The 27,320-nt window shown below is 37.0% G+C and overlaps 1 protein-coding gene across 1 annotated transcript in view; it reads right to left on the bottom strand.

Annotated features, from left to right (window-relative positions):
- Nucleotides 1–4,391: 4,391 nt before the first annotated feature.
- The window catches only part of KIF11 (kinesin family member 11), a 46,207-nt gene continuing 23,278 nt past the window's right edge, over nucleotides 4,392–27,320 (bottom strand). The window contains exons 13-22 of the mRNA XM_061402812.1: nucleotides 27,031–27,238; nucleotides 25,603–25,775; nucleotides 23,542–23,667; nucleotides 22,061–22,219; nucleotides 19,572–19,678; nucleotides 12,530–12,809; nucleotides 10,127–10,349; nucleotides 8,713–8,861; nucleotides 7,729–7,845; nucleotides 4,392–5,836 (exon numbers count right to left, since the gene is read on the bottom strand). Coding sequence (XP_061258796.1) covers nucleotides 5,705–5,836; nucleotides 7,729–7,845; nucleotides 8,713–8,861; nucleotides 10,127–10,349; nucleotides 12,530–12,809; nucleotides 19,572–19,678; nucleotides 22,061–22,219; nucleotides 23,542–23,667; nucleotides 25,603–25,775; nucleotides 27,031–27,238 — 1,674 coding nt within the window. The 3' untranslated portion in view covers nucleotides 4,392–5,704. The remainder of the gene's footprint in view (nucleotides 5,837–7,728; nucleotides 7,846–8,712; nucleotides 8,862–10,126; nucleotides 10,350–12,529; nucleotides 12,810–19,571; nucleotides 19,679–22,060; nucleotides 22,220–23,541; nucleotides 23,668–25,602; nucleotides 25,776–27,030; nucleotides 27,239–27,320) is intronic.

Raw genomic sequence — 27,320 nt, 5'->3', positions numbered from 1 at the left:
CTAATCATCCACTTTTTTTAAAGTATGTATTTATGTGGCTGCACTGGGTCTTAGCTGCAACATGCTGCTGCTGCTGCTAAGTCGCTCCAGTCGTGTCTGACTCTGTGCGACCCCATAGACAGCAGCCCACCAGGCTCTGCCGTCCCTGGGATTCTCCAGGCAAGAACACTGGAGTGGGTTGTCATTGCCTTCTCCAACATATTGGATCTAATTCCCTGACCAGGGATCAAACCCAGACCACTTGCACGGGGAGCACTAAGTCCCAACCACTGGACCATCAGGGAAGTCCCTATCATCTACTTTTAAAAACTCTCTTAACGAGGTCTGTTCAGCAATTAAACCCATTCCCTGTGTTCATAATTTATTGTATTTTTTCAGTTCTAGAATTTCTATCGATTCTTTGTAAAATAATTTTCATCCAAAATATTTCATTGTCTATAAATTCTTTAAATGTTTTAAAATTATCTTGTTTGGCAACTCCATTAGCTTTAATTTCTGTAACTTATTTCTGTTGTCTTTCCTGTTGATGTCCAGTCTCTTTGTATATTGGGCTTCCCTGATAGCTCGGTTGATAAAGAATCTGCCTGCAATGCAAGAGACCCTGGTTTAATTCCTGGGTCAGGAGGATCCCCTGGAGAAGGGCTATGCTACCCACTCCAGTATTCTTGGGCTTTCCTTACAGCTCAGCTGGTAAAGAATCCACCTGCAATGCAGGAGACCTGGGTTCGATACCTGGGTATTCTGGCCTGGAGAATTCCATGGGCTGTACAGACTCGCAAAGAGTCAGACACGACTTTCACTTTTACTCTTTGTATACTGGATTATTTTTTGAAAGTGAGAGTGCTAGTCTCTCAGTCATGGCCAACTCCTTCAGTCATGTCCAACTCTTTGTAACCCCATGGACTGTAGCCCGCTAGGCTCCTCTGTCCATGGAATTCTCCAAGTGAGAACACTGGAGTGGGTTGCCATTCCCTTTTCCAGGGGATCTTCCCGACTCAGGGATCAAACCTGGGTCTCCTGCATTGCAGGCAGATTCTTTACCGTTTGAGCCACCAGGGAAGCCCAGTTACTTTTAAAGGAGGGTAAATAGCTGTGTTTTATGGGCACACAATGTATACAACATATGTTTAAATTGTCATGTTTCTTTAAGAACGTTTTACTATCTGCTATCAGTTCTACCTACAATATTAATGCCTTTATGATTCAAGTACTTCTTCTTTAACAGATGATAGGACTCATTTTATATTTTGAGTGGCTTTTATTCTTAGGTCAAAATCACATAAAATGAATAATTGTGAGAATTATTGTGGTGATTTTACAATGTATACAAATATCAAATTGTACAATTAAACTAATATGTGCCAATTATACCTCAAAATTTTTAGTTAAAAAAAATAATTCCATGGCATTCAGTATATTCAGTGTTGTACGACCACCACATCTGCCTGGTTCCAACACATTTCCAACATCATAAAAGTCCACATTTGTTAAGCAATCACTCCCTTTCTCCCAACTCAAAACAACCTTGGCATCTGCCAATCTGCTTCTATGAATTTACCTATCCTGGATATTTCATACAAATGTAAACATACAACATATGAATTTTTGCATCTGACTTCTTTCACTTAGCATTTTTTTCAAGGTTTATCCACACAGTAGCAGGTATCAGCACTTCATTATTTTTACGGCTAATAATCCATTCTATGTTATTTTATCCATTTTATGTTGTATTGTTTATAGCATTTATAGTGCTAACATGAACATCTGTGTACAGATGTGTGTGGATAAATTTTTTCTTTTCTCTTGGAGAGCTATCTAGGAGTAGGTTTGCTGGGTGAAATGGTAATTCTACGTTTATCTTGTTTAGGAACCACCAAGCTCTTTTTAAACAGTGGCTGACGTTTTTCATTCCCACAAGCAGTATATGAGGGTTTCCACTCACTGTCTTCACCAGCACTTGTTATTTTTTGTTTTGGGCCGCACTGTCAGGCAGGATCTTGGGTTCCCCAACCAGGGATCAAACCTGGGGCCCCCTGCGGTGAAAGTGCAGAGTCTTAGCCACTGCACCAACAGGGAGGTTATTTTTGTTTTGTTTTTGTTATTTTGTTTTTACTACAGCTATTCTTGTGGATGTGAAGTGATATCTAACTGTGGTTTTAATTTGCATTTTCCTGAAGACTACACTCTTGCTGCTTTCAAGATTCTGTTTGCAGTTTTAACAGTTCAGTTATAATGTGTCTTGTGGATCTGAGTTTATACTGTTTGGACTTGTTGAGCATCTTGGATATGCAGCTTTGAGTGTTTTAGCAAATCTAAGTTTTCAGCCATTATTTCTTCAAGTATTCTTTCTGCTCCTTTCTCTATCCTTCTGGTACTTCCTTTTTGCAAATGTTGTCTCATTATGCTCTACAGGTCTCTTAGATTCTATTTGTCCTTCATTCTTTTTCCCTCCTGATTCTCCAACTGGACAATTTCAGTTGCCTTAGCTTCAAGTTCACTGGCTTTCAATTGCCTGTTCATATATACTATTGGGAGCCTCTAGTGATTTTTTTTCACTTGTTACTTTTCAGCTCCAGATTTGTATGGTTCCTTTTTACAATTTCTTCACTGATATTTTCTATTTGTGGAGACAACTTACTGGATTCCTTTAGCTCTGTGAGCATATTTGAGACAGTTGATTGAAAGTCCAAAGTTTATGCTCCCTCAGCAAGTTTGTTATTTTCTTCTGCGAATGAGCCATACTTTGCAAAATTCCCAGTTTTTTGTTGAAAACTGAACATTTGAATATTATGGTAAGTTTGGCAATCAGATTCTTCATGCCTCGTGGTTTGTTTTTGTTCCTTGCTGTGGGCTGTAGCAGTTTAGTGACTTTTCTCAACTTTTTTTGTAAAGTCTCACTTGACTTTTCTTTGAAGACTTTTTTGCTTGTATTCAGCTAGTATTGACAGATTTCCTTGAATGCCGGTGGCAAAAATATAAGACAAGAATTAAAAGAAAACAAAAGGGGAAAAAACCTCCTCCTAGTCTTTGTAGAGTGGCTATATTGGAGCACTCCTTTAGTGCTTAGCTACATCATTTTTAAATCTGCTTAGCCTTCACTTCCTACTTGTGCTGAGCTGAGTTCAGCCAGCAGTGAACATTTAGGTCTTCTCAGGTCTTCTCTAAGGATGCAACTTGCCCTAAACATAGATGGCTTTCTCAGTTCCTTAGTATACAATGTTGTTTTTGAATAGCCTGATTTCCCTAGGAAATCCTCTCCCATTATTTCCTCTCAGGCTTTGGGCACACCTTTATTTACCTCAACTGTAATCTTTTGCCAAACGTGGCAGCAGGTTATTTGCTTACAATATTTTCGAGAAATGCCTTCCATTTTTCAACCTGAGTTCAGCGTTAGCTGAAACAAAGCAAAGTCCCTTGCTTCAGTCCTTCACGTTGGCCTAAACAGGTTTCAACAACTTTTTGAGATTAAAACTTGCCTCAGCTTCTTTGGGACCAGGGAACAGGTCCCTCTCTGAGAACCCTGGGCTTCTGCCTGTCTTCAAGACTACCACAGTGCTGGGAAGGGGGATGGAGCAAGGGCAAGTAGAACACCAAAAGGCTTTCCTAATTCTTAGGTTACTTTGCTCCTGATGCGACATTTGCTTGGTTCTATAAAATTCTGTTTTTCCAAGTTATGACAAAATTATTTCTGAATGTTTTCATCTCTGAGGAGGAATGATGGGCCCTTGAAACTACCTACTCTATTTTTGCTGAGGGTTACCTTTTGAGTGCTTCACAATGTATATTAAAATGTACCAAGTTAATTTAAGGCTCTAGAAGTTAAAATTCTCCTGATTTATTTTGGCTTCTGTAGGCTGTTCAGCCAGCTGCATTAGCATTCCTGCTGCTGCTGCTGCTGCTAAGTCGCTTCAGTCGTGTCCGACTCTGTGCGACCCCATAGATGGCAGCCCACCAGGCTCCCCGTCCCCGGGATTCTCCAGGCAAGAACACTGGCGTGGGTTGCCATTTCCTTCTCCAATGCATGAAAGTGAAAAGTGAAAGTGAAGTCGCTCAGTCGTGTCCGACCCTCAGTGACCCCATGGACTGCAGCCCACCAGGCTCCTCCGTCCATGGGATTTTCCAGGCAAGAGTGCTGGAGTGGATAAGCTTAAAACAGTTTGGGAATGAGATGGCTTAAAGCTGGACTCCAGGCCCTGTGAGGGCCAATCTGTTTCTCATTCATCTCACACTAAGGTGTAGCCCCGTGGGGTGCAACGGAAAGCTGGGATGTTTACCAAGGCCTTTCTTCCTTGCTGGTACCTGTGCAGAAGTCTATTTTAGGAATTTTAATACAACTTGCTTAACTCTGTAAACATACCCACTGCAAAATAAGAAATAATGAGACAAGGAAGTTAATGTAGAGATCAAATTTATTACCAAGGGTAGCTTATGTTTATTAGATATTATTCATAGCTTGTATTGACATCTGATTTTGCAGAGAAATTATATGATCATTTTTATTAAGATAATTAATACTCTGCAAGGCAAATTGAGTTCCTTGAAGTAGCACGTTTTCTAATTCTCCAACAGGGCTTGGTTTTACTTAGTTATCAAAATCAAACTCTGAATTTCTACACTTAACTTGACGTGGGCACAAATTTATTCTTTGCATATATTCTAAGTGCTCTGGTTCTTCATGCTGAAACATCCCAACTTCCAGAAATTTGGCTGCTAGATCAAAAAAATATCAGGGACCTTCAATGAAGGGTTAAGATTTCAGTAAAGAAAAATATATACACACATATTTTATTATATACAAAGAACAACAAAAAGTTTCACCAAGTAAACAAAAGAATATAAATTACACTCATAATCAATAGCTTCAAAAAGCCCTTAAATCAGTGTGACCTTTTGCACAAGACATAGGCCTCAAAATGGGGTCACACAGCCATTAATCAGAACTCAGGGTTTTCCTCCCATAATAGCAATCTATATTCTGGACAGAATGGCTTTTTGTGAACTGTGTAGGGGCTGATATGTTAGGCCTCATAAAGGAATGAAATGCTTTTTCACATGTAGGGGTAAACAAAAATATTGACGGGATATTTCCAGGGTTATGTTTACTGTTGACAGTGATTTTAGAGATAACCACAGAAAAGTGTCAAAGATTTCTAGATAAAACTCTGGCTATCTCCTAATAATAATGGATAGATACCATTTTCTAGCTCTACAAATGGTTTGGTGACAAATAGAAAGGGAGAAAGTGAGCTGAGAAAGCAGAATAAAAAAGTCTAGGGAAGGAGGTAAGGAAAAATAAACATAATTCAATCATAGTAAGAAAAGAAAGGATATGGCCTTCCTAAGACCAAGTGCTGGTGATATTTACCCATATAAGTTCAAGCCTAAAAGAACACTGCAGCGTCTTTCTATCTGCTATTTAGTAATATACAAGAAAACACTTTTCATTTGTTCTGAAAGAGCTATTTTATATCAAAAGCTAGAAATACATATTTACTCCATGCAAATCCCAAATGAAATCTAACTTAACACAGAGGGAACTACAGCAATGACAGAAAAATAAGTAGACAGTAAATTCAACTACATTTACAGTATTGCCTTGATATTTTCTACTCATTTTTAATCTACACACAAGGCTCAAGTTCTGGGGTTACAGGTTTTATTTTTCATTTTCCTTAAAAAGTAAAATTACCAATCCTCAAGTTAACTAAAAATTGTTCTGGGCTCGTAGAGGTAACCTGCTCTTCGTAACAGATTGCTCTATGATTTCTTCTACTTTAGACTTCTCCAGTGGATTAGTGCCTCTGTTTTCTTTGTCTTTTCCATGTGATTTTTTATGCTGTGGATTTAAGGGAGAAAATTAAGTCAATATAAAGTAACATGTGACACATATTAATCATATTCTATTTTCAAAATTCTCTGGGTTATAGGGAAGAAATTAGGTGTGGAAAACTTTAGAAATACTCAGCACAAATTGGAGCCAACACTTTGCCTGGAAAGTAGAAATGAATGCCTTCTTATTTTATCACCAAGTGGGGGGTGTGTTTGAGAAAGAAATTTAATTTTATGTATGGTTTTCCAAAAAAATAATTACAGATTTTACTGTAGGGCCACGGTTATCAACACGGAGACTTTTGCCTCTAGGGACATTTGCTTATGTCTGAAGACATTTTTGGTTGTTAAAGCTAGAGGGGCACTACTGGCTTTCGGTGGATAGAAGCCAGGGAAGCTGCTAATGAATACCACATAATACACAGGGCAGGTCACCACAACAAAGAATTAGCCAGCCAGCTCAAAATGTCAATAGTGCTGCTGCTAGCAATCTTGCTCTAGGGAAACAAAGATGGGCTATTGTACAAAAATGGCAATTCAGGGACTTCCCTGGCAGTCCAGGGGTTAGGACTCTGTGCTTTCACTGCCAGGGCCAGGGTTCAATCCCTGGTCAGGGAGCTAAGATCCATGGGCTGCAAGATGCAGCGCCCCCCACCCCAAAAAAAGAGGTAATTCTATTTTAAGCATAGATCTATAGGCTATCTCAAGATACTTTTTATTTAACCTGTATTTTATCTTTTAAAAAACTTATTTCGTGTTTCTCATTTGGGAATACTTCATTGGAATCCTTGTACTTGCCCTTAGAGAGCTTTAGGTAACTGATGACTTTTCTTATAGACCCACTCATCAATTCTTAGACAAACTGTAAAGCAGCTTTAGAGTTTCTAACCTAGAAAACTTCCCAAAATCAGATAGATATCAGAGAAAAAAATAATTTCTGGACTTTAGCTAAAGGTCTAAAATCCAGTCCCAAGTCTTTTCTGGTACTGTAGGAACTTCCTTGCCATAACTGAACCACTAAGCCTGGCCTTCAGAACATCATATGCTGTAATAATGAAAGAATTTTCAAATAGGGATTAAGCAGTCACTTAAGTCCTCTTAACTTTCCCTCTTTTCTTAATTTTATAAGATAGAAGAGAGGGTTGAAAAACAGAAATGTATCTAGCGTTTTCTAATAGTAAAGAATAAAGCAAAAGGTAGGAAGATTTGGAGGATAAAATTGCCTTGATGCAGAGAGAGAGGAATTTAATGGAATCTGAGCTAGAATAGGAAATTCTTACTTCACAGACTCTGTTGAGGCTTATGCCTTTAAATGAGAGGAAAAGATTAGACAGTTTAGAGTGTCATACTCGCAAAAGGGGTGAAAAGGGGGAAGGAGAGGGCACAGGATGTAAATGCTCAAGATCAAGGCAGGTGAGAAGTGCAGGCTACCTGGGGGAATAGTTAATAGGAGAAAAGCCTCAGGCAGGAGACTCAGTCATTAAACCAGAGAGGCATTCTGTCTCAATTTAAACGTCTTAGCCTTCAAAGTCTTACTGTGGGCAGAGATAGGCTCCAGGACATCCACTTTGAAGGTGGAGGGAAGAGAGAAATGACTGCTTTTAGTATCATTCTGAGTATGGAGGAAGTAGAAAAGGGGTAAGGATAACAACAGAAGATTACCAGCCAAGGATGGGAATAAGTCAAATTTTGCATTTATTTATCCTACCAATAAAACCCTAACCAATTATCATACTTGTATAAATTCTTTAAACCAGAAAAGTTAACAAGCCATCCCAAAGGAATGACTAAAATACTTTTCCTGTTCCATCCATCAAGAGCAATGCCTTGATACTGAATGGCAAATAACAGATTTATGTTAGATGTGGAAGGGTTATCTAACAAGATACAATCAGGTACCTGGAAAAATGGAACCCCACCACTTGATGAACAATCCAAACTAGTATCTACAGATGGTTCCTGAGTCAGAGGTTCTTCAACAGTGAGCACCAGAACCGCATTTTCTTCATCCAAGTCCTAAAAGAAGAAGCTAGATGAATCGATAAATTCCCAGGGCTCAAAAATCTTCACATGGTGGGGGTGGGGTTACAAAAAATCTTCACACAAGGCAGTTTTCCTCTTTGAAAAACAACACAATGTCCCTTACTTAAAAGTTAAATCTCAACAAAATTAGCAGAAAGTCTACAAAATAATAAAAATAATTCCTGTTATGTTTGCACATAGAGAAGTACCCATAATAAAGTGTTAAATGTGATAATCTCAGAATAAAGAGATTATAGTTTACTTTTTACTTTCTTCTTTGTTACTTTACAATTTCCCAACTTTTCTATAATTACTATAGTTAAATGCACAGATTGTAGAGATTCTCTACATTCTACTTCCAGCTCCATCCTTGTGATTTGGGACAAGGTGATTCTTAGTTTCCTCACCTGTTAAAATGGGGATAGTACTAGCATTCACCTTATGGAGTTACTGAGAGAACTAAGTAAATACATATGTAAAATGCTCAGAACAATATCGAGCACATAATATAACACAACATAAACATCGTCTAGGGCTTCCCTGGTGGTCCAGTGGCTAGGAGTCCGTCTTGCAATGCAGGGACATCGGTGGATCCCTGGTTCAGGAAGCTCCTACATGCCAAGGAGCAACTAAGCCCACGTGCCCCAACTCTTGGACCATACACCTAGAGCCCGGCTCTGCGACAAGAGAAGCCACCACCACCAGAGAGTAGGCTCTGACTGTCACGACGAGAGAGAGCCCTCAAGCGGCAACGAAGACCTAGCACAGCCAAAATAAGTGATACAAGAAATAGATAAAGGTAAATTTAAAACAAAGTTCATGGGAGAATTCTAAAATTATGATGCCTAAAATAAATTTTACCTGACTGGTCTCTTTGTTGTTTTCTGAACAGTTTAGCGTTGTTAACAGCTCAGGCTGTTTCATTTTCAACTGATCAAGGAGCTGTTCACGTGGCTGGGTTCTCACCAGAGTTGATGGGTATACATAATTTTTCCTCTGTGGGGTCGTACCTTTAGTGGATATAAGTGGTAAAAATTGAAATGTGGCTTATGAGTAAGGTTTTTTTTTTTAATTGAAAAATAACTGTTTTATAATATTGTGTTGGTTTCTGCCATACATCAACATCAATCAGTCATAGGTATACATATGTCCCCTCCCTCTTGAACTTCTCTCCCAGCATTTTTTTAATGCTAAAACTTATACTTCCCAGTAAGTCTTTGTCTTCCAAAAATATAAGCACTGCCACATATGAGAATCAATTTTGTTATCTGTCAGGCATATGTTGCTTAAAATATTTCCTAAATTGACAACTCAACCAATTGCAAGATGCAACCTATGCCAAAACATGAAATTTTCCACCTACAGAAGATGTATTGTAGGCTCTAAAAGGATTCAGAGTGTTCTGAAAAAGATGGCAACATTATTGGAATAAGATACAATTTTCTCAGCATGATCAGTTAGACAGGAATAATCATTTTACTGTAAATTTGGTGGAAAGTAAATATTAACCCAGTTACATTTCTTTATAATAATTCATGTTCTAATAATTTACATGGGCATTGGCCTTTTCACTTAACATTTATATTTCTAATTTCATTGGAAAATGGATAATAAATATCAAGAGTCTTGGGGGGGAAAATTAACTAGCATCCTTTAGTGCCATCTCCTTTTATAACTGCTAAAAAAAAAAAAGACTGTAAAGTATAATTTCCATACCACAAAATACACTCAATGACTTTTAGTAAGTTTACAGTGTCACCACTATTGCAACCTAATGAATACCTCAATTACTCATCCTGTGTTAAACAGTTGTTAACATCCTGTGTTAAACCTTCTTTCATGATTGCCAATCTAAACGGTCCACGACAAAAGGAGAGGTGCACATAAAAAATGTACAGTGTGGTGAACCTTGCATTGAACTACATTTATTTAATTACATTCCTCCACTTTTGGTATGAAAATGTCCTTTAATAGACAGTGCTACATAGATGGTAGGCTTTCTTTTTGTGTTCTCTTAATAAAGCCAGTTGCCTGAATGTTTGTAAACTTTTACTGAATTATGATTGCCCAAGTTTCTGGGAGTATATGCCATGTATATCATCTAATGCTTGATTAAACCTACTTTAGGATTCCAGTTTTTCCATATTTGAATTAATCAGAGTGAGATGGTAAATGTGTGTCAGGGAATGGCAGGACCTAGTTTCTAGGAACAACTAGCACTGTATACAGTTGAATTCAACTTCAAAAATTTAATTCAATTTCCCTTTAAAAGTACCTGTTGGGATATCCAGTTTCAGATCCTGTTGTAGAAAGCAGTTAAGCTTATTCAAACCTATTTTTACGGTTTTATTAAGTTCTTGACTTCGTGTCATTAATTCTTCTTCATCAATAGTTATCTGACTGAGAAAAAAGTTTTGCTGGTTCTCATTAGCTGCTTTATGCCCACTTAACTGTTCAGTAATCTCTAAACTTGAAGTCTCACAGCCTTGGTTTACAACCTGTAAATGATGCAAATGAGATTTCATTACTAAGATCAAAGTTGCCAGTGCTTTATGCAACATTTTAACTTCTTACCTTGAAATTTTCCATAACAAAGGTTTTAGAAACACACATAAAAGTATAAATAGTAATACTAATAATCCCTTTATATTCACTACCCAGCCTCACCGTTTATTACTACATGGGATATAGATCAATTAAGACTGGCCAGTTCTGAAGCCAAGACAGTTCTGAAGCAATTTCTGTATCATTTTATCCTTTTACATCGTGTACTTCTCCAAGAGTTAAGAACTTTTTAAGACCACTCTCACATCTAAATGGCATCACCGACTCAAGGGACATGAGTTTCAGTAAACTCCAGGAGTTCGTAATGGACAGGGAGGCCTGGCGTGCTGCAGTCTATGGGGTTGCAAAGAGTCTGACACGACTGAGCAACTGAACTGAACTGAACTCACATCTAAAAAATTTAGCATTCCTTTCTTTATATCAAATGTCTAGTCTGTTTAAATTTCATGAGTTCTCTCATGTTTTTCAGACTTGTTTGAATCAGAATTCATCATTAGATTTGGTTGATATGTCTTAAGTAAGTGACTATATAATTTCTCATCAAAACTGAGATATTCTAAGAGTAAAAAGGGCCATTAATAATAATTATCCCAGTGCAATAAATATAAACAAGGACTATCCTAGGCAAACCAGGGCTTAAGGCCCTCTAGGTCTGAACTCTCTTTTGATATAGGTTATCCATACTTTCTTCTTTGAAAGAAAATTTCATTGAAGAAACCAGGTATTTGTGCTCTATTAAATATCTCAATTATTAGATATGTTCAATTGCACCTCTGTTATTTTCACATGTTCATTTGTCCTCTGTATCTTCTACAAATTAGTTAGATCTAAAGGCTTGATCTAGACCAGGTTTTAACTTTTGGGCAAGAATATTTCATAGGTGGTACTGAAAGTACATAATGCCTGGTTGTGTCTCTCACGTTAAGATTAATCGGTGTGGGGAATTCCCTGGTCGTCCAGTGGTTAGGATGCAGTGCTTTCACTGGCAAGGGCCGAGGTTCAACCCCTGGTTGGGAAATTAAAATCTCACAAGCTGCACGGAAAAAAATCAGCCAGTGTGTTTGAGTATGGTCACCTTCTTATTATAAAGATCTCTCGTCAGCTTTTGCTCAAATGGTGTACGCAGTCACTAAGGTCCACAAGGATTATTTCACTAGGGTTTTGCAAGATGGTGATATCCTAATTCTATCATTTCTTCTGCATTTTACTAGCTGGAATTCTTCTTTGAAACACTTTTCGTCATCCACTACCCTGCTAAACCAAGACAGAGTTCTTTCAGGAAAGACAGATGACCTTTCAATTGTTTCCCTTCATTTACCACTTCTTAGAATAATTTACTGCTTCCCTAGCATGATCCAAAGGAGACTAATGAAATTTCTATGAATTTATCAATTTTAACATATTTGATATATCTTTACTGCAGCAATTGTTGCTCATGATGCTCAAATTATACCACCTCTATAGGGAGTGTCTCCTAAGTCTTTTTGAGACAATTCCATTCATCTTTAACAGCATCTTTACTTTCTGGTATGACAAGATCTATAGGCTCATCTGGTATATTTCCTGCTCCAAACCTGAAATTATCTATTTTTCTACTAGTCATGGTTCCTTTTTGTGAAAATAGGTTATATAGCTTAAAACACGTAAGTTCTTTTACCTAATTTCTAAGAATAGTAGTAAAATCCTTTCCTTGCACAGAAGGAAAACCAAGGCACAAAGGGTTCATGCAAATGTTAAGTTCAAGCAAACCCACAAACCTATCAGATATCTTCTGAGTAACCAGAACAATGTCCTAAATACTTAAAGCAATAGAAGGATAAGTGAAAAGTATTACATACCAAAAGACAGCAAGCTCTAAACCAAACTAACTAACAAATCAAAAACCAAAGATAGATATAGGACAGATCAGACAAATGTTAAATCATCTGGAGATCTAGAAAACGTATATATGTGAAACAAGATCGTGTATAAGCATACCAACTGTTATCCCTACAATTTTAAGTTATTCATTATACTTTAGCATGTGTTTTGAAGCCAATTCTTAGCCAAGAATATAAAATTTTCTGATTATCACTGTTATCCCCAAGGGAGGTTCCAGTTACAAAGTAATTACCTTCAATAAATTCTGAAGTTCCTCTTGCCTTTTACTTAACCAAGATGCCCACTGTTCAGAAAAACAAAGTGTGCTTGTGTTCAGAGCCTTGCATCTCTGTTCGGTCTCTTTAGAAATTATTTCAAGGTTGCTACTGAGTTTATCACAGTGTTTCTTAGACTCTTCAACCAATTTTGTACCTTCTTGGTTAAAATGTCTGAGTTCCTCTGACAAATCATCAAAATCAGCACAAAATTTTTCACTGTGAGAAGTTGTTTTGCTAATTATATCTTTAGATTTCCTATAGGAAAAAAGAATAACACTGTTAAAATGAAAAACTAAGACTCAAAGGATACATAACTTGCGCAAGATCACACAGCTCAAAAATGGAATATTCAAACCTCAGTAGTCTTATTCTAGAGTTCAAGTTCTTGTCTTTTCACAGCAGACTGATACCACATCTGTGACTAAATGACTTTTGAAAATACCTCTTTTCTTGTAAAACCTTTTTCAGCCCTTTTCCAGATGTGACACTTTACTTCATACCTCTTATAATACTAACTATATGGTTATTAAAATGAACTCTGCCGAAGTGTTTTACTCCTTCCAGGTTGCTCAGTGGTAAAGAAGCTACCTGCAATGCAGGAGACGAGGGTTCAGTCCCTGGGTTGGAAGGATCCCCTAGAGAAGGAAATGGCAACCGACTCCAGTATTCTTACCTGGAAAATCCCATAGACAGAGAAGCCTGGCGGGCTATAGTCCCAGGGGTTGCAAAAAGGCTGGATACAACTTTAGCAACTAAACAACCACTGAATTACGTTACTTAAGAACATCTCCTATTGCCTGTAGCCTCTAGTTTACAGCTCCTAAACTGTCCACAATCAGTTAAGTCATTCTGTTCTTAAGCAGTTTTGCCTTGTCTATGACACAAAATAAATAAAAAATTATAAATACTATAGAAAAAAGCCAATTATAAAACTTTCTAATAATTAAAAGACAAGTATATTGAGGTGTGACAAATTATACATATAGAACATATAGTGCAATGTAACATAATGCTGATACGAAACTAATACCAAAATATATATTTAAAATTCATCAATGGCTTCCTTCTCTCCTTAAAGTTCCCTATAATATCAATAGCATTCAAAGTCATCTCATAGGAGCAGAGTTAAACTTTGGGGAATGAAGGTTACCCTTTGGCACCCACTCCAGTACTCTTGCCTGGAAAATCCCATGGATGGAGGAGCCTGGTAGGCTGCAATCCATGGGGTCGCTAAGGGTCGGACATGACTGAGCGACTTCACTTTCACCACTAAATGGTACACCATGTGAGCAAATCAAGTGGGGAAGCAAATGTGCCCAAAACCAAAGTTCAGCTACAGACAAAGTGGAAATAATTGAAAAAGGAAAAGAGAATTAAGTGGTAAGCTTACAGGTTATTGACACAAATCCATCCCCTCAAGGAATCACAACCCACTAGAAATAAAAAGTGGGGAAATGCTTCCTAGATTCGGAATCCAGAAAGAAGAGTTCAGAATGGAACATGTAATAATGAACAGGACCAACAACAGAACTGAAAAGCTGATGACAGGAGTTAGTAGTAGGAGAGGTGACATCCAGGATTCTAGAGCTGTGTCATTCAACAGACATATGAGTCATATACACAATTTAAAAATTTCTAGAAGCCATATTAAGAAAGAAAACAGATAAAGCAGAGGAACAATGTACTGGGTAAAATACATGAAAACAAAGCGTATGCGCTAGGAAGGAGGGATTGGGGATATACTGTTAAGGTCCTTTCATTATACACGAAACAGCAAACTATTTGGAGGTGGATTAAAATCATTTTAAAACATATTATTAATCTTAGGAAAACCAGTTTTAAAAAGTAATTTTAAAAGCATAAATGACAAGTCAATGGGAGATAAAATGAAAACATAAAGATGCTTGACTTAAATTAGGAAAGGAAAAAATGAAAACAAAGCATAAATGATGCAACAAATAGAAAATGACAAAATGGTAGGTTTTAATCCAACCATACCAATATTTAAATGAGAATGGTCTAATCACACCAGGTAAAAGCCATACATCGTTAGATTTGATTAAAAAAAAATAAGCAAGACCCAATTATATGCTGTTTATAAGAAATCCACTTTAAATATAAAGACTTACTTCAAAAGTAAAGAGATGGAGAAAGCTATATTATGCAAATAGTAGTCAATGGAAAACTGACATTTTTTGTATTGAAAGAAAGTGAAAGTGAAGTTGCTCAGTCCTGTGTGACTTTTTGCAACCCCACAGACTGTAGCCTGCCAGGCTCCTCCGTCCATGGGATTTTCCAGGCAAGAATACTGGAGTAGGTAGCCATTTCCTTCTCAGGGGATCTTCCTGACCCAGGAATCGAACCCAGGTCTCCTGCACTGTAGGCAGACTCTTTACCATCTGAGCCAGAAGATTTTGAATTAATTTCAGACAAAGTAGACTTCAGAACAACAAAAACTATCACAGATAAAAAGGGACTCTATTAATACATAATGAAAAAGGTAAATTCTCCAAGATATATCAACCCTACTGTGTATGCATCTACAACAGAGTATCACTTATATGAGGCAAAAACCTGACAGAACTGAGAAGAGAAACAGACAAATCTACAATTAAAATCAATTTCAATACCCCTTTATTAGTAGAACAAGTAAACAGAATCTCAGTAAGGATATGGGTGACCTGAATGGCACTACCAATTGTCCTACATGACATGTTTAGAACACTAGTCATCAAAAGCAGAATACAGATTTTTCTCATATAGGCAGCACGGGAATGAAGCATGCCATAATAAAACTACTGGGGCTCTGAAAAGTAAATTGTTATTGGAATCACAGCCCCAAAAGGGGGCCAAGACCTTCCCATTTAAAAAAGATTTTAATAATAGGTTCTGAATCACCTAACATAACAAACAAAATGTTCAGGAAACAACTGAAAACCGCTCTGGAAAATCACACCTTGAATGTGTAAAGACAATACGTACCAACACTGAGATAATTCAAATGTTAGAACAATTTCATAAGAATTTTAATCAACCATCATAAAAACGTTTTCAATGAGCAATTAAAATACATCTAGAAAACAGACAAAGAGAATCTTAACAAAGAAGTAGAAGAGATTTTTAAAAAGAAGTAAAAGGAAATTATAAAACTGAAAAAAAGCAGTAATTGAAATAAAACATCTAACTGAATGGGTTCAACAGTAGATCAAACAGGAAAAAAGAAGGGTCAGTGAGCATAAAGACAGATTATAGAATTTACTCAATCTTATCAAAGAGAAAATAGACTATATATCTATAGTCTCAGAGAACTATGGGACCACAATAAAAAAAATAAAACTGAACATTTGTGTCATCAAAGTTCTAGAATCAGAGAAAAAATACAGTGCGGAAAAATGTTCAAAGACATAATGGAGGGAGTTCCCTGGTAGTCAAATGGTTAAGACTTGGTGCTGCCATGGCCTGGGGTTCAATCCCTGGTTGGAGAACTAAGATCCCACAAGCTGTGTGCCAAGGCCAAAAAAATCAATCGATCAATCTTGGTTTTAAAAAAAAAAGGATGAAAATTTCAAAGTCTGGTAAAAGACATAAGTCTATAGATTCAAGAAGCTGCTGCTAAGTTGCTTCAGTTGTGTCTGACTTTTTGCAGTCCCACGGACCACAGCCCACCAGGCTCCTTTGTCAATGGGATTATCCAGGCAAGAATACTAAAGTGGATTGCCATGCCCTCTTCCAGGGAATGTTCCTGACCCAGGGATCAAACCCACATCTCTTACCAGTTCTTTACCACTAGCGCCACCTTCAAGATGCTGAGCAAACCCAAAGATGATTAAATCAAAGAAATACCTAAGCAAACACAAGATAATCAAACGCTTAAAAACTAAGGACAAAGAAAATATCTTGACAGCAGGTACAGAGAAACTGCCTATACATGAACAAGATTTGAATAACTGTGGATTTCTCATCTCTTGGAGACCAAAAGGAAATGAAACAACATATTCCAGGTGCTGAAAGAAAAGACTTGTCAACCCTGAATTCTATAGCCAGTGAAAATACTGTTCAGGAATTAAAGGAAAATCAAGATATTGTTAGACAAAGCAAAACAGCATTTGTGGGCAGGAGACCTACCCTAAAGACTAAAGGAAGTTCTCCAAACAGAAGAAAGCTTGAAACTTCAGGAAGGAACAATTTAATGGGCAAAAATAGGGGTAAATATCAGAATATTCTTATCCTTGTGAGTTTATAATATCTACAGGCAAAAATCTTGACAAACCCCACACCTTACACAAAAAATTAAAAACCAGATCATGAGGAATTCCCTGGCAGTCCAATGGTTAGGACTTGGTACTTTCACTGCCAAGGACTCAGATTTGATCCCGGTCAGGGAACTAAATTACTGCAAGCCACGTGGTAAGGCCAAGTTTTTTTAAAAAAACTCATGTATTTAAATCTTACATAAAACTATAAAACTTCTAAAAGAAAACATAAGTCTGATTGAGCTATATGATAAGGATATGAGACTGGCAAGCAATGAACTATAAAGTAACATTAAACACTAATGCAGGAATCAGCAAACCTTTTCTTTAAAATCCAGATAGTAAATATTTTAGGCTTACAAGTAGTCTTTGATATACTCTTTGCAGTACAAAAGCAGCTAAATACAGCCAAAGGCAACACATAAACAAACTGGCAGATGGAGTAAACAAACAGGGATATGTCAATAAAATTATCTGCAGTAGCAGGCATCCAGCCCAGAGACAGAGTTTGCCAAGATCAGATCAGATCAGATCAGTCGCTCAGTCGTGCCCGACTCTTTGCGACCCCATGAATCGCAGCACGCCAGGCCTCCCTGTCCATCACCAACTCCCGGAGTTCAATATATATTTACTAATTAGAGCAGGGTATTTCATCATGAATATGAGTTATAAATTGTTAAATTACTTAATGTGTATTCTAAAATTGAGCAAATATGTAAATACATTGTGGATGAAAGCCAAGTTTCTCACAGTCTGAAAAAGTAGCACAAATATGAACTGAAAAGATACTTATATGCACACATATGTACACATTCACACATATATTTCCAGCTATGTCCACCTGAGAAGCCTTAGAAGAAATGACACCCCAGTAGCAGTAAGAACGTCTAGTGCCCAGATCTTGGTTGCTATTACTGTGATTTTAGAGCTGGAGCTGAGAAAGTACAAGATTACTGGAACACCACGCTATGTGTCTGTCTGTTAGTTGCTCAGTTGTGTCTGATTCTTGGCAACTCCTCAAAAGAGACAGATCATATCAAAAGGACACAGAAGACAACTTGAAGAGGCTCTCACTAGTCAAAACTGGGACAGGGAGCTCCCTGGCTGCCCAGTAGTTAGGGCTCCATGCTTCTACTGCAGGGGACACAGGTTTGATCCCTCTTCAGGGAACTAAGATCTGACATGCCATGCTGCACAGCCAAAAAAAAAAAAAAAAGATAACAATAACAAAACAAAAACCTGAGATAATTTGAGCATCAAAATAAAAAAATAGTGGATTATAACCCAGAGGATAAAAGAATCCATGAGTACATGATAATATAAATGAATAAGAATAAATGGCAAGGGAAAGGGAAAGCTCTTCCTCTCAACAGAATGCCAGCTAACACATGTAGAAGGAATGATGGAATTAGAAAAAGATCATTTGACAACCACTATCATAATTATTTCAGATATACATATCAATGGATTCTAGGAAGAACAGGATACTTATATAGTTTCAAAGTATCTCTCCTTAAGTTCTTTATTAATTGCAAAGGAACTTTACAGGGGAGAAATCTAGAGGACAATACTATACCCAAATTATCAAAGTTAAACCTCTTGATATCTGAGATGCACTAAGAACACACTACTTTCGTGTTATGCTTGACAACTCCAACTAACCATGAAGGCCACCCCAAATAAGGGACACTCTACTAAATAAATATTCTATGCTCACGGAAAAAGAAAAGGCCATGAAAGACAAAGACTAAGTGACTGCTCTAGATTAAAGGAGACTCAAAGAGACACGACAAATGCAATGTGTGATTCTGAATTAAATCTTGGACCAGGAGGAAAATCTTTTTTTATTTTTTTCTTATAAAAAACATTAGTGAGAGAAGTGGCAAAATTTGAATCAGGTATGTATATTAGATAACAGTAGTTCTCAATATTAACTTTCTAATTTAAAATACTTGTTACAATAGATAATAAGAACCTACTGTATACACAGGGAATTCTAGTTAATATTCTGTAATACTATACATGGGAAAAGACTCTAAAAAGAAATGGGATATATGTATATGTTTAACTGATTCACTTTGCTGTATACTTGAAACTAACACAACATTGTAAATCAACTATATTCCAATAAAATTTAAAAAAATTTTTTAATAAAATAATTATTACATAAGACAGTATCTTATGTTTTTAGGATATACACTGAAGTATTTGGGGGAAAGTGGAGATTACAAAGACTGTAACTTATTCAGAAAATTATATATATATAGTATTATATGCTATATAATATATCTATATCTATATCCACTGTCATTCAAAAGATTGTTCATCTACAGGCAATATTATATAATACAACATATAAACTATATGGGCTTCTCTGGTTGCTCAGATGGTAAAGAATCCACCTGCAACGTGGGAGACCTAGGTTCGATCCCTGGGTTGGGAAGTTCCCCTGGAGAAGGGAACAGCTACTCACTCCAGTATTCTGGCCTGGAGAATTCTATGGACATAGAAGCCTGGTGGGGTCACAGAGACACAACTGAGCAACTTTCACTTCACATCACTTCAACGTACTATATAATATTATATAATTATTTAATATAGTATATAATATTACAGAGAAAGGGGGAGAGAGGAAATGAGGATGATAAAATGAACATAATAAAATATATGAGAAAATGGGTTGATAGTATTTGTACTATTTAAACTTTTTATTCAGAAATAATTTCAGGGAGAGAAAAGCTAAAGAAATTTAAAAACAGCTTACTGCTCTGTATTTTCTTGAACACTGCTAAGTGGTTTCTGGATGTTTTTACACTTTTCCTCCAAATCACAGTATCTCTCCTCCCAAAGATTGATTAACTGGTAAAGTTCCTGTAAGAAAGGTGTGGGGAGGGAAAAGATTGAAATTATAATGGTTAAACTTTTACTCCATACTGATACAAAGTATTTTCCCATAGGTGAGAATGATTCACATTCCTGATAAGAGATCTTTAACTCCACCTCTCTGACAGAGGAAGGTAGTAGAAGTGATGTTAAAGGAATAATGGTATTACAGGCACTTTTTAAAAAACTAAATAATTAGCAAACTTTTAAATTAGCAAGCTATTTTAACTATAAGTAACAAGTTGCTTTCAGTGTACTTCAGAACTAACCAAATAAACCAAAAAGAGAACCATTCTGACAGATACACATAGTTGCTTCTTAACTGATAACACTACTAAAAGGGAAAGTAATGCTGAAACTCTAATTAGAGTCAAGCAATCCAAAAATATTATCAACCAATATAGCTGAAACATTTTATAGAACCTAGTTGGATCATTTTAATGTTAAAAGAGCTTATCATTTTCTCATATGTGGCATCTTGAAACACATCTCTGAATAATACAGCAGCTGACAATACACATTTAACACATTGGTTTTGAATAAAATGTCAGTATTTCTGCTAATCTCAAAGTAGAGGGAAATGCAGGTATTAGATTTATCTACACGTAAACAGGTTTGTCAGTGCTAACCTCAAGTTCTAGAATATCTAAGAAACAGCTCAGTTAGTAAACCTGCTTCTTTTAAGCCAAGGAAGTCAAGTCACTCATGCTAAAATACTTTTCACATCATAGGTGTTCCTCAGAATATATACCTAAAAAGATCTAGACAGGTTAAAGGCAAACACTCTATGAAGAGGTATAAGAAATTGCTGCAATTTCAAATTTCAAGAATATGTTCTAGAAAGATTTAGAAAAGCTCCTTCAAAAATGGATTCCTAAAAAAAAAAAAAAAAAAAAAGGATTCCTTTCAGGCAGTATAATCCCCACCATAGCTATATGGGGATCTAAATATTGTCAGATGTTCCCAAGGACTCAGTTTCCTCATCAGAAAACTGAGCTAGTAATAGAACCTGTATCTACGCTGGTGGGAGGAATAAATACATAGTGAGTTGCTCAATAAATGTTAACTATTACTTGTACGAATTTCAATATTAACCTTTTGTGTGAAAAGTTTTATGCTTATCAGTTAGGGAAACAATCTTATTTTAAAGTTTCTTTTTTTTCATTCCATCCAAGAGGGGTGTATCTGTTTTGGTTGGTTTGGTTTCTTTGGTCACAGTGCGCAGCTTGTGGGATCTTAGTTCCCTGGCCAGGGATAGAACAACCCGGGCCACAACAGTAAAAGCATGGCGTCCTAAGCACTATACACCAAAGAATTCTCTCAAGAGGTTATTAAATGATTACACATGATAATGGATGATTCACAAGCTTCATTCCATATAGAACTTTATATGGCACCATAATTCAAGTTAGATATATTGCATAGGATGTGCCAACAATCATATTAGTAACCTAAAAACTCCATGACTTTGCTTGGGTGACCTTATTAGCTGTGAACGCCAGGTCATAACACAGTAACTGTTAGTTCAACTACAACAAGCTTTCTGAAGACAAGGCCTTCTCCGCCCAAGCAGGCTGTAAATAAATTCCGAACCCAGCATCACCCTGAAGGAAATCTGACTTCACAACGTTGGGGTATTTACCAAAATGGCTTCAGAGTAGACTGTTTTTAAAAAGACACATTTATTCAGTGTCGTGATCAGACTATTACATTTAGCAAACAACAGAATAGGTGCAAAAAAATAAAATCTACATTAAAACCCTCTGCTGGAATGCTTTACACTTTCCACAGAATAGAAACTAAAATAAACTGTTACACAATTAGTCACAAATATAGTTCTCAAGTTTTTCTGCCCATACACATAAGTATTGTCTAAAACGTGTCTTCTTTGAGGCAGCTAGGCTCTGCCACCACCATTCTTGGCTGAGTTCATAAATCTATTGCAACCTATAGCTTTCCCTGTCACTTCTCTGGCTCTCCTCTCCTGCTAAGCTCTGTTTCCTTCTGCCACTACTACAGCTACTGTGCTGCTGGAATCACTAGAGTCATCTGGGTTATAATGTAGATACAAGTTCACTTTAAATGCTTTCATCATTTTCTTCTAATTGTATTCCCAATGGAATATTTCTGCAGCTTCCGCTTTCTTCTTGATATGAAGAAAGGACTGTCTTGTCTCACTGTGCTCTGAATGTAGCAAATCATCAAATGTTAACTGATCAAGAGAAGTACTCTTATTTCACATTAATTACTGCTATAAACACAAGTGCTGACAGTACTTTCAGGTGTCTAATTTAGTTACCTAGCATTCAGTCTGTAACAGGGATCTAAAGATCATAAAGCTTTCTTTTTACACTCAAATCACCTATATACCTGTGATTGGATTTTCTTTGTTTTCTTCATGTCTTCAGTTAAGTTTTCACACAGCTTCTGTGATTCAGCCAAGGAAGAAACTGTATTTTCTTTTAGTTCATGTAGATTGTTACACAATGTACTAAGAAAGCCATCCATTTCCTTCTTCTGATCTTCTATCTTTGAAGAGAAAAAAATAATTTTTTTCTTTCTTTTCTTAAATTAAAAAAAAAAAAAAAAGTCCCAGGGGCTTCCCTGGTGGCTCAGTGGTAAAGAATCCACCTGCCAATGAAGGAAGACACAGATTCGATCCCGGATCCAGAAGATTCCACAAGCTGCAGAGCCAACTAAGCCTACAAGCCACTATTGAGCCTGTGCTCTAGAGCCCAGAAGCACAACTACTGAGCCAACATGCTGCAACAACTGAAGCCCATGCACCCTAGAGCCTGTGCTCCAAAGGAAGAGAAGGCGCCACGATGCGAAGTCCACACACCACAACTAAAGAGCAGCCCTGCTCACTGCAACTAGAGAAAAAAGCTCTTGCAATAACAAAGACATAGCACAGCCAAAAAAATATATTTTTTTAATGTTCTAAGTTTATTTTTTATTTTTACTTTTTTGAATACATATAAATTAGAAAAGGTAGAAAACAGTATTGCAGAGAAAAGTCCCTTCCTTTCCCCTCTAGCCCCTAGCGCCCCCGTCCCACTCCCACCTCTGAGAGGTGATTATTACCATTTTTAAACACATCTAGAGGAGCCTGGTTGGCTGCAGTCCATGGGGTCGCTAAGAGTTGGACACGACTAAGCAACTTCCCTTTCACTTTTCACTTTCATGCATTGGAGAAGGAAATGGCAACCCACTCCAGTGTTCTTGCCTGGAGAATCCCAGGGAGGGCGGAGCTGGTGGGCTGCCGTCTATGGGGTCGCACAGAGTCGGACACGACTGAAGTGACTTAGCAGCAGCAGAGGTATTTTGGGGCTTCCCAGGTGGCCCTAGTCATAAAGAACCCAACTGATAATGCAGAAGATGTGAGTTCAATCCCTGGGTCAGGAAGATCCCCTGGAGGAGGGCATGGCAACCCACTCCAGTATTCTTGCCTGGAGAATCCCACTGACAGAGGAGCCTGGTGGGCTACAGTCCATAGGGTCGCCAAGAGTCAGACACGCACGCAGAGGTATTTTATTATCCGTATTTAGGCAGGTATGCATACATATGTATATATAACCACATATGTACACACACACACCATATGATAGACTGCTATGTATGCTGTGATACTTGAAGATCATTTCCTCTCGTTTTTCTTAGCCATGATTCTGCAGACCACATCAATGGTCAGCATCCTGACCACAGCATCCTCTCTTCCTCCCTCCTCCAGATTCCTTCTCAAAACCCACAGATTCTGCATGTAAACACTTCTCAACTAACAAGTCCTGGGTCCCTTGAATTCATGTGGAGTTTCTTTCTTAACAATTTGAGATAATAAGAATATTTATTACCTTATTAGCCACAATCGATAAAGTCTTGAAAATATTCTTCAGTTGACTATTGATTTCCAGTATAGATGCCACAGTGGGGGATAAAACTGTTCCCAGTGAACTGAGGAGGTCAGTCTTAAGTACGTTCTGGTTTGAAAAATACACACACAACTCTTTAAAAAGGATATTTTCACTTCCATAAATCTGCATAGTTAAATGATAATATCTTAAATACCCTGTTAACTAAACACTTGTATATTAAAATCCTAAGTGTCCATTCTCTTTTTTTTAAATAGTTTAAACACGTTCTCTTTTTTATAGCCTACAGAGCCTACTAGAGTTTATATTCATCATAAATCACTGAATCCTGCATATAGGAATTAAGAAATGGTCACTTTATGTACAATAAATTCTTAATAGTCTACTGTAACATAAGTCAGAAGAATTCAGAAGAGGGGAAAAGTCATTTGATAAAATTTCAGCAATGCAACCAAAGAAAGGAAAAAAACACCTACAATTTTATTTCAAAGAAATAAATTTCAAACAACTTTAGGTTACTAAGTCAAAAGGGCTGAAACCACATAGCCTTGAAAAGTAGGCTTTGGGTTGGAGGCATTTAAGTTTGAAGAACTGGTGACTTACATTCTATTGGATAAGAACTTGTCATGGTTCTGGTTCTTGTCAAGGTATATACAAAAATTAGAAAGTATTGTAGATTGGAAATTTTTATAAAACGAAGAAAAAAATTCTGAACTAAGCTCCTATTACTAGGGCAAGGATGAAGAACTATAACGAAATAATTAGTAAATTCTTAAAAGAGTACTGGTTTTCTTTGGAAAGAAGAGCTATCATACTAATTTCAACTCATTCTGTGGGAACAGCAATCACCTCTTCAGACTCAAGCTTGCTTATAACTTGGTAGGAAGACATCAATAAACAGAGACTACCATTTATTTAGTGAGTGAATCAATTTTCATACAGCAGAAACTAACAGAACATTGTGAAGCAATTATACTCCAATTAAAAAAAAATCCCCAAAACTAAGTGCCAGTGAGCATCTTTTAACTTTGTCAAATTTGGGTGACTAAAGAAATGTACCTAATAATGTCATGCAAGCACTGAATTTAGGCAGATGTTGGCCAACATGAGCAGTATTTACTTGGAAAATGTTCAACAAATATTGTTAAACTCAAAAAGGGAGGCAGAGAGCCTATACAGAGGGAAAAACCAAAGTAAGTTATATGGCCAAGAACTTCCTAGACAAATGATACAATTACAAAATGAAGGGTATAAAGAAATCAAGTGTGGAGAAGGTAAACAACATTGTATAATTAGATGACTGGCTTCTAGAGAATTATGGGAAAAAGCCTCACAGTTACAGGCCAGAAGGACTTGATTACACATACTGGACCCCACAAATTGTTTTATGACAATATATAAATTGTTATATATGTTCCCCAAATTCTATAAGTCATTTTTCTTACACGTTTTTCTGTATTTCTGTAGTTTTAAAATTAACTACTTAATATACCCTTCAGGTTGGATCAGTGTAACATTAGCATGACTATTCCAGGACCCTTAAGAAAAGGATAACTGACCAATTTCTGAGCCAGCTAACAAGTCATAGGTCCCCTGAATTCATGTGAAGCTAAACCTACAACTCTTTTAAAAGGCATATGAACTCCTCACTCTATGTTACAGAATATAAGTGAAAAAAGTTTTGAAGGTTATGTATATGCTACTGGAAATTAATCTTTCTGGGAGGAAAAAAACAGTGAAGAGACCTGTCTTTAAAAATATAAACCTACTCTATTAAAGTAATCTGTTTACCACTGTGTCTAGTAAAGCTTAAGATGAAAGAAGAGGGACTTCCCTGGTGGTCCAGTGGCTAAGACTCTGGGCTCCCAATGCAGGGGGCCTGGGTTCGATCCCTGGACAAGGAGCTAGATCCCACATGCAGCAACTAAGACCCAGTGCAGCCAAATTAAAATAAATAAATGATTTAAAAAAAAAAAAAGATGAAAGAAGAGCAGTTAACATTGTTTTTAGAGACTTATCAAATGTAATAAAAGATTTACTAACAATTAATCCCTGAAGTACAGTTTTACTTTCTGCTGCTAACGACTGTTCTTTCAATATCATATTAGAAATCTGAGAAACAAGTGTAGACACATTTTCTGGAATCGATGAGAGAGATCCAAGTGCTGTTGTAGTAATAGAGTCTAATGCAGAGACACTGGAAGTCAGCAGGTTACCTACACCAAAAAGAAAAAAAGATGTAAATCTGGACAAGAATATATTTAAACATAAATACAATCTTGGCAAAATTTATACCCCTGTTGTGGAAATTTATAACAAATAAGCTTAAAATAATTGACTCACTACATAAGCATGGAATTATATTAAACATAAATTATGTTCTATAGTATTCAGGAAGCACTTGGCACATCTGTAAGTGTATCAGACCTGAAACTGTAACTAGTGTAAGAGTCAGAATAATCTAAAAATTAATCTGTAACTAAAAGTAATACACAGTATTACTGAAGATAAAAAAGGTTAAAGAAGAGAAACTAGAAATCAATAAATAAATTTTTTAGTGGTTAGCTAGAGTGACTAGACTCTAAGTGACCTTTAAAATTTTTCATGTCTGCATCTTCAAAATTTTCTATAGTGAAAATAATACTTTAATATCAGTTTTGAAATTAGTCTCACACTAAACACAGTAAGACTGAAATAAGAAATGCTTGAACTAAAGATGGTACTGATGAATTATTTGCAGGGCAGCAAAGGAGACACAGAGTAACATGAAAAATATTACCATATGTAAAAATAGATAGCCAATGGGAATTTGCTATATGACTCAGGGAACTCAAACAGGCGCTCTGCAACAACCTAGAGGGGTGGAATGGGGAGGGAGATGGGAGGGAGGTTCAAGAGGAAGGGAATATATGTATACCAAGGTCTGTCTAGTCAAGGCTATGGTTTTTCCAGTGGTCATGTATGGATGTGAAAGTCGGACTGTGAAGAAAGCTGAGGGCCGAAGAATTGATGCTTTTGAACTGTGGTGTTGGAGAAGACTCTTGAGAGTCCCTTGGACTGCAAGGAGATCCAACCATCCATTCTAAAGGAGATCGGTCCTGGGTGTTCTTTGGAAGGAATGATGCTCAAGCTGAAACTCCAGTACTTTGGCCACCTCATGCGAAGAGTTGACTCACTGGAAAAGACGCTGATACTCAGAGGGATTAGGGGCAGGAGGAGAAGGGGACAGAGGATGAGATGGCTGGATGGCATCACGGACTCGACGGATGTGAGTTCGAGTGAACTCCGGGACTTGGTGATAGACAGGGAGGCCTGGCGTGCTGCAATTCATGGGGTCGCAAAGAGTTGGACACGACTGAGTGACTGAACTGAAATGATGGCTCATTCATGTTGATGTTTGGCAGAAACCAACAAAATTCTTTAAAGCAACTATCTTTCAATTAAAAGAAAAAAAGAAATGTTGGTACTTACCAAACAAGGTCTTATGAACTTCCAGCATGGCCTTTTGTTTCATGCTGCCATCCTTAATTAATTCTTCCATGTTATTAAATAGACTATTCAAGTTTTGGCCAAAAACATCTTGAGCTTCTGCATTATGCTGATCAACTGCCTTCTTACGATCCAGTTTAGAATGGAGACCAAATACATCTTTTGTAGTTTCTTCAACTGTGTTAAGCAACTATATATGATTTTTAAAAATAAGTGTTGATAAGATGGATATGACAAAAGCAATCTAATGAAAATATCTGTGCTTCGTTAAA

This window comes from Bos javanicus, chromosome 26 (assembly GCF_032452875.1).
Source record: "Bos javanicus breed banteng chromosome 26, ARS-OSU_banteng_1.0, whole genome shotgun sequence".
Lineage (NCBI taxonomy): Eukaryota > Metazoa > Chordata > Mammalia > Artiodactyla > Bovidae > Bos > Bos javanicus.
This window is presented reverse-complemented; position numbering and strand designations above follow the sequence as displayed.